Below are 8,725 nucleotides of genomic sequence, written 5' to 3'. Positions count from 1 at the left end.
AAATACTCACCTGCGGGGAAACATGAAACAAACCTGATCTCAGGACCGGAGTTTGGGGTGGGGTCATCCACAGATAGACGCTGGAATCCAAAATTAAAATACTGTCCAGCGCTCTAAAAACAAGGTGGAACACACAAAAAAACAGGGGAGTCACCTATTGGGAGTCAGCAGAGGAAACAGGACAAGCCTTGTGTGCCCGTGCTCTCTACCTGCCTTCTCGGTAGGCAGAAACCTATTTTCCCTTTACCTAACCCTAACCCTAACCCAACCCTAACCCTAACCCTAACCCTAACCCAATTGCGAACTGGTCTCTGACGGTGGAACAACCTGTGCTGGTGTTGGGGGATGAGAATTTGGCAGAGATACCAGGGTGGGGAGATGCACTGGTGCAGGTGGACAGTTTCCCTGGGGCCCAAATACACCATATGAAGGGAATTCTTGATAAATTGGACCCTTGCCCCACTGTCCGGATGGTCTTGCTCTCGATTGGCTTGAACAACTGCCTGAGAGGGAATTTGTTTAAAACTATTAAAAAACAATTCCACCAATTGATGGCAGTGGCGGGCAGAGCCTTTCCCCAGGCCAAAATCTGTGTACCACTGATCCAGTTTTCATCACAGCTCCCGTCGCCAGCAAAACACCTAATAGCACAAACAAACAGCTTCTTGGAAGAATCTTTTGGCGTGTTGGAGGGTGTGGAGGAACGACTCTTTAGGGTACGGTCAGATGATCCAGAGTACTGGACAAAGAGGACGGCCCTAGAGATTTTAGACTGTTGGATGGGACAAACAGAACACTTTTTCACATAAAAAACTAAATGTATACACCTGCAAAATATATAAAAAAAATACTCACCTTCGGGTAAACATAAAACAAACCTGATCTCAGGATCGGAGTTTGGGGTGGGGTGATCCACAGATAGACGCTGGAATCCAAAATTAAAATACTGTCCAGCGTTCTAAAAATCAAGTGGAACACACAAAAAAACAAGGAAGTCACCGATCGGGAGTCAGTAGAGGAAACAGGACAAACCTTGTGTGCCCGTGCTCTCTGCCTGCCTTCTTGGTAGGCAGAAACCTATTTTCCCTTTTACCTAACCCTAACCCTAACCCTAACCCCCCGTGACCTCCATCAGGTGGTCATGTTTTTACCTAAACCTAACCCTGCCAGTGCCTAGGGGATGAGTTCTTTTAGCTATCCCCCTGAAAAACACCTTCTTTTAAAACTTCTGATTCTTTTTGAAGGTTGTTTGTTATGGGGGATTTTTTAGCATATCTATGCGGTTTTAAAAGAACACCTTAGATCTTTTTAGATAAATATTCCCCTTGTGCCCGTGCCCCCCGTGACCTCCACCAGGTGGTCACGTTTTTACCTAAACCTAACCCCTCCTTACCTAACCTAACCCTCCACTGGTTCAGCTGATTCCTGTGGTTCCACTGGTTCCCCTGGTTCCTGGTTCCTTTGGAGTTGTTCTGATTGCAAAGTATGAGCCCAACCTCTCTCTAATGGTTCAGTGATGCTGAGGATGTTATCAGAATGCTAAGCTAAAATATCTCTGTGTTGAAGCTCACTGGAGCCTCAAATCAATGTTCATCATCTCTAATGTTAGAAACAAAGATTCTGGCACCGTTTTCTAACTGTGTGCAACATCAGTCCTCTACTCTGAGGTGACTCATGTAACACAGATACTTCAACATGTGAACCGAGGAGCTGGGATTCGAACCTCCGACCCTTTTGTTATGTTACAGCCTGGAAGTTTTTGATCCACTGGTTTCAAACAAGGTTCCTGGGCTGAACAGGGAGATGGTGGACTGAACCGATCCAGACTGAACATGGACCCTCAACCTCCTCCTCCTCATTCTTCTGCCTCCTCCTCTTACTCTTCTGCCTCCTCCTCTGCCTCCTCCTCTTCCTCTTCTTCCTCCTCATCCTCCTCTGATGATGATTTATGATTTTATGATGATGCTATAACCATGAGTCCCCAGCAGAGGGAGACAGACCTCTGGTGGTTCAGCTCTGTGTCACACTGAAGGATGCTGGGAGGAGGAGGAGGAGGATGACGCCAGCAGAGGCTGCAGAGAAGCTAACAGCATCAACACACAAACACACACTGACGAGAGCTACATGCTAACAGAGACGGACAGAAAGACAGACAGACAGACAGACAGAGAAACAGACAGGTGGAAGGAGGCAGATGCCGGCAGCACACACACCGACACACACACTGACACAGAGGGAGCTGTAGTGAAGCTAGCTGATTAGCATGTTCATAATATATGGCTAACCTATAGACACACACACACACACGTATACACACACTCAGCTATGCCGTGTCTGAGGCTTCCTATTGGACGGTGAGTGATCTACATCTATTCATCTATGTGTGCTCAGTTAGGCCTGTGTGTGAGTCTGTGTGTGTGTGTGCACGCTGCATGTTGTTGGTGTTCTCATGGGGATATAAATATGATACTGCAGAACAACCAGAGTACACATGCAAGTACTACTCATACTGCTGCAGAACAACCACAGAGTACACGTGCAAGTACTACTTATACTGCTGCAGAACAACCACAGAGTACACATACGAATACTATTTATACTGTTGCAGAACAACCACAGAGTACACATACGAGTACTACTTATACTGCTGCAGAACAACCAAAGAGTACACATGCAAGTACTACTTATACTGCTGCAGTACAACCACAGAGTACACATACGAGTACTACTTATACTGCTGCAGAACAACCAGAAACTACACATGCAAGTACTACTCATACTCCTGCTACTGTTACTATTACTGCTACTACTACTAATGACACTATGTGTACTATCTCTGATACTACTGCTCTTTCCCCAAGTGTGTGTCCTGATTCCCATCACTACAGTGTTGAATATATAGTTGTACTACTTGTATTGTAATACTCAGAGTATTTAATGTTACAATAGTATGTATATATATATATATATAACCCTAACCCATATATATATATATATATATATATATATATATATATAAAATAAGTGAATGCAGTTTGATAGCTGTCAACGAGAAGTGAGTACTTCAACATAGAACATATAAATATGTGATATTACAAAGTAATCAAAGTAATGTTGGCTTGATGTATTTTATTGGATAACAAGTCCAGGAACTCGACCAATCACATTGGACTTTATTAAAGGTTGTGTATTTGTGTATTTGCGTATTTGTGTGTGTCCACAGGTCCAGATGTAGTCGAAATTCAGATTGACAGATAGCTCTTTAGGGGGCGGAGCCTGCTGGTGGTGATGATGTCAAAGAGAGGAGCGGGGGGGCGAGGGAAGGGGGAGCGACCTGACGCCATGGCAACTCTTCAAGCAGCCAATGAGGAGCTGAGAACCAAACTGACGGAAATCCAGATCGAACTACAACATGAAAAGAACAAGGTAAGAACTACAAACCCCGGAGTAGCATCGGGATCATTAAGAACTATGACTCACGTACAACTGATCCCAGGTCAGCCGCCTGGAGAGAGAGAAGAGTCAGGAGCTGAAGGCGGAGCATCACCGGGCAACGGTTGCCGTGACGGAGCTGAAGACCAAACTCCACGAAGAGAAGCAGAAGGAGCTGAGTGTGAGCAGAGAGACGCTACTACGGCAACACGAGATGGAGCTGATGAGAGTCATCAAGATCAAAGACGGAGAGATTCAGCGTCTCAACGGCCTGGTGCTGATGCTGAGGGACGGGTCCACGGACAAGGTGAGGGGCTGTCTGTCTGCTCATCAAGCTGTCTGTTGCGGTGGAAAAAACTATTCAATAGTACCGAGTGAGTCCTATGATACTGAAATTTAGAAACATTGAGAAAAGAAGTTTGTCTATAAAGTATTTATTCTCTGCGCAGAGAAGGTTCAATCATCATACAGAGTGCAATGCGGTCTGAAGGAGGAAGGCACCCAGAGTGTTGGTTGTGTACGATTTATAAAGGCCTTGAGCACATGGTGGGGTAGGAGGAGTTCATCACTAAGACATTTGGACAACAGTGACCATTCTTTGATTGACCATTGAAAGGTTCAATGGCTGCACCCCTATTCAGCTCTTATCTAAGCTGACAGTGTCATGTCCTTGATTAAGCCCCCCCCCCCCCCCCCCCCCCCCCCACACACACACACACACACAATACTACTCAACCTGAGAGGACCCTTACTGACCATGTCTGACATTGATTAACTTTGTTTATACAAAAATGGCCAAAACACTGAGTGGTCAGACAATAAAAACAGATAGATAAGTCATAGTGGATATTAGCCATCACACTGTCTCCATATCTAGCTGTCTGTATACATACACACCTGTCTGTCTGCTTATCTACCTGACTTTATACACATCTACCCATTTGTCTGCACATCTACCTGCTCATCATTAGATAATTGATATTTAGTAGAATAACTTTAGTTTTGTCTGAGTTTAAATCAGGAAGTTGCAGCTCATCCAGGTTTTTAGGTCCTCAAGGCTGGTTGAAGTTTAGTGAGCTGGTTGGATTCATCTTGATCGATAGATATAATTGAGTATCGTCTGCATAACAAAGAAAGTTTATAGAGTGTTTTCTGATAATATTGCCTAAAGAAAGCATATATAAGGTGAATAAGATTGGTCCAAGCACAGAACCTTGTGGAACTCCATGACTAACGTTGGTGTTCTTCGAGGTTTCATCAATTACAAACTGAGATCGATCTGATAAATAGAACTTAAACAAGCTTAGTGCAGTTCCTTTCATGCCAATACAATGTTCCAGACTCTGGAATGTGATGGTCAATGGTGTCAAAGGGTGATTTGACTCCTCATCTTTTCATTCCTCAGGTGTGAAGAATAATTTAACTCCTCAGGTGTGAAGGAATGTTTCAGACTCTCCATCCTGTCATTCTTCAGGTGAGGAGTGCTCTGCTGGCAGAGGTGGAGGATGCGAGGAGGAGCTGGGAGGCGGAGCGTTGCCGCCTCCAGCAGGAGGTGCAGGAGCAAAGAGGAGCCAAGAGGAGCGCTGAGGAGGCTCTGACATCGGCACAGCAGGCCTGCCAGGCCCGAGCAGCTGAGCTGAGATCAGCTCATCACCATCACCAGGAGGAGCTGAACAGGACTAAGAGAGACTGTGAGAGGGAGATACGCCGACTGGTACGAGTCACTCATGACTGTTTACACACCTGAGTCACAACTAGTGATTTTAATATATAATTAATATTATAATAACATCCACAATGACCTCCATGTACAAACTAGAACACAAAGACTGGCTACACAGACTGGTACCACATACGGACCCTCATACAGAACATATCTGTGTTTAAACACTGAGCACTGTCTTTTTTTAGGAATAGAAAGCAGCTGTTTCAGGAAAGTAGTAAGTAATGTTACAGTTACATGTCAGATTGTAAGAGAAGCTTTCAGACTGAGGGAACCAGTGGTCCTGTGATTAGTTGTACTATCTCTACTGTGGAAGACTATTTATTTGTATAAGGAGAATTATATCTAGTCAGCTTTGTCCAGTATGAGAGGTCTTCACCGGTCCACTCGGTTCTGAGGATCCAATAACAGACCTGGAACACCAGTTATTCTCAGTCTAATCAAGTTTATAGGGTCTGGTTTTACTACTGCAGGTCTAACATGTCAAATACCTGATTATCTTGATACCTTGATTGAATTAATCATGTTGTTGCTTCTGCTGCTGGCGCTGGTTAAAACTCTTTGGGATCTATGGCATTTTGGATTGGGTCAAATTATCCTCGGGTCTAGTTGAGTGGGTTCTGGCTCTCTTTGAGTGGGGTCTGGCTCTAGTTGAATGGGGTCTGGCTCTCTTTGAGTGGGGTCTGGCTCTAGTTGAGTGGGGTCTGGCTCTCTTTGAGTGGGGTCTGGCTCTATTTGAGTGGGGTCTGACTCTATTTGATTGGGGTCTGACTCTATTTGATTGGGGTCTGACTCTCTTTGAGTGGGGTCTGGCTCTATTTGAGTGGGGTCTGGCTCTCTTTGAGTGGGGTTTGACTCTATTTGAGTGGGGTCTGACTATTTGAGTGGGGTCTGGCTCTCTTTGAGTGGGGTCTGACTCTCTTTGAGTGGGGTCTGACTCTATTTGATTGGGGTCTGGCTCTCTTTGAGTGGGGTCTGGCTAGTTGAGTTGGGTCTGACTCTATTTGATTGGGGTCTGGCTATCTTTGAGTGGGGTCTGGCTCTATTTGAGTGGGGTCTGGCTCTAGTTGAGTGGGGTCTGGCTCTCTTTGAGTGGGGTCTGGCTCTATTTGAGTGGGGTCTGGCTCTAGTTGAGTGGGGTCTGGCTCTATTTGAGTGGGGTCTGGCTCTAGTTGAGTGGGGTCTGGCTCTATTTGGGTGGGGTCTGGCTCTAGTTGAGTGGGGTCTGGCTCTAGTTGAGTGGGGTCTGACTGTGCTCAGATCCCCCATTGAGCCTTTCTTTGTTGAAAATTTATTTGTGAATGTTGTGTTCAGCCCCACACCTCACCTGTGTGTCTCACTAACCTTGTTCCTTACCTGTCTGACTAATCACATCCTACTTACCTACCTACCTGCCTTACCACATCTACCTGTATGTCTCTAACCTGTGTACACGTCTGTCTTTCCAACCTGTGTGTCTACCTCTCTATATGCAGATGGATGAGATTAAGTTGAAGGACAGAGCTGTCAGTGTTTTGGATAAGGCCCTGGGGCTGCAGGCTGGACACGCTCATCGCCTCCAGCTGCAGACTCAGGCTGCTGAGCAGCAGATCGCAGCCCTGAGAGATGCACAAAGGGTTGGACTAAACTACCCTGGTCAAGCCCTTAACCCTACCCCTAACACTGCTCCTCACACCGTAAGCTCCACCTCATCCTGCTCCTACTGAATGAAATTAATTTAAACACATCATGTTAACTTTGAAGTCATGACATTCCACGCCAGGCTCCACCTTCTTCAGAGTCACCAGGACCACTGCTCAACTAGGACTGAGCCATCCAAACACTCACTCCTTGAAGAGAAAGGTGAACCCTTTGGTCCTCAGGATCACACAATCCACTGCTCACTGTTCACCTGTCCTCCCCACCTGTGACGGCAGAAGAGGTCACATGACCAGATGAACAGCATCTTGCTGGATGAAACTTCTGACATTACTACTTCATGACTTCCCTGACTTCCAAGTCAAGTGACAGATTCTCACTGGAAGATGTCACAAACAGTGTCAGACACTGTTCACTTTCACTTACAGATTGCACAAACATTGTGAAAAGTGAAAGTCGACATTATCTGACAAACAGTGGAAGATTCTTTATATTTCTTCCTAGAGAGTTGATAGTCAACAGTGTGAGTGTCTGATGAGGTTTGAAACAACAGACCATGGAGCTTTGTGATTTGATGACTATCAGTAAAGTCAGTAAAGTACTACAACACATCATTAAAGACCTATCCAAGGTTCCAATAGTTACACTACACTTCCACCACAATACATCATTGCAACCTCTCCAAAGTACAAATAGTACAATTACTACCACTACGACAATAAAACATCAACATACTGTGAAGCTGGGTGATTGTACAAATACTTCTATTACTACCACCTCAACAAGTCATCTGCAACTTTTCCAAATTACAATTAGTACTACTACCTCTACTTCTGCTATGAATGCCACTACTACTACTACTACTACTACTACTACTACCACAAAACACACAGCAGACCGTGAAGCTCTGTGATTGGCTGTTTGTCATTGAATACAACACATCATTGGTCATGAGCATACGCTGCTGTTTGATCAACTTTCTGCAGAAGCTACATGTATTCTTTGTGGAGATGACAGAAGCTCTGTGATTGTTTCTTCGTGATTGTGTTCTCTCCATATGTGCATATTGTAGCTTTGACTTTTGTTCAAAGAAACACTTGTTTTCAAACTGTCGTCCAACTTTTTTCATGTTAATCAAAAACTGTCAACACTGAACATGATGACTTATAAGAGTTATAGCAGGAACCTGAAATTCCTCTGTAATAGAATAACTGTGTGTGTGTATGTGTGTGTGTGTGTGTGTGTGTGTGTGTGTGTGTGTGTGTGTGTGTGTGTGTGTGTGTGTGTAAACAGTCCCAGGAGGACCGGGACACGCGCAGGTTTCAGTTAAAAATCGCTGAGCTCAGTGCTGTAGTCAGGAAGTTGGAGGATCGAAATGCTCTGCTGTCTGAAGAACGAAACGAACTGGTAACAAACACATCACATAACATCTTTCTTCAATTGTTAATGGTAAATAGACTCATGACTCTTATTGACATTATGCAGTCCCTAGCCCATAACCCTGACCTAAACCAACAGAATCTGAGCCTTCAAAGGTCCAGCCTGAATGTCCTCACAACGCAAAATCTTCCTCAACATATATACAGTATATCTATATATATATATATACATGTCCTCACATTGCAGAAATGTCCTCACAATGTAGAACTGTCCTCACAATGTAGAAATGTCCTCACAATGTAGAAATGTCCTCACAATGTAGAACTGTCCTCACAATGTAGAAATGTCCTCACAATGTAGAACTGTCCTCACAATGTAGAAATGTCCTCACAATGTAGAACTGTCCTCACAATGTAGAAATGTCCTCACAATGTAGAACTGTCCTCACAATGCAGAAATGTCCTCACAATGTAGAAATGTCCTCACAATGCAGAAATGTCCTCACAATGTAGAAATGTCCTCACATTGCAGAAATGTCCTCACAATGTAGAA

At 44.5% G+C, this 8,725-nt stretch overlaps 1 protein-coding gene across 1 annotated transcript in view; it reads left to right on the top strand.

Annotated features, from left to right (window-relative positions):
- The first annotated feature begins 3,291 nt into the window (after positions 1-3,291).
- Positions 3,292-8,725, top strand: part of jakmip3 (Janus kinase and microtubule interacting protein 3) — a 40,281-nt gene continuing 34,847 nt past the window's right edge. Inside the window, exons 1-5 of the mRNA XM_076078352.1 lie at positions 3,292-3,426; positions 3,497-3,739; positions 4,907-5,146; positions 6,631-6,831; positions 8,087-8,200. Coding sequence (XP_075934467.1) covers positions 3,292-3,426; positions 3,497-3,739; positions 4,907-5,146; positions 6,631-6,831; positions 8,087-8,200 — 933 coding nt within the window. The remainder of the gene's footprint in view (positions 3,427-3,496; positions 3,740-4,906; positions 5,147-6,630; positions 6,832-8,086; positions 8,201-8,725) is intronic.

The sequence above is a fragment of the Anarhichas minor genome, unplaced genomic scaffold (assembly GCF_050575085.1).
Source record: "Anarhichas minor isolate MPS153535 unplaced genomic scaffold, ASM5057508v1 ptg000065l, whole genome shotgun sequence".
NCBI classification, from domain to species: domain Eukaryota; kingdom Metazoa; phylum Chordata; class Actinopteri; order Perciformes; family Anarhichadidae; genus Anarhichas; species Anarhichas minor.
The sequence above is the reverse complement of the archived record's forward strand: the minus strand, read 5'-3'. Positions and strand labels throughout refer to the sequence as shown.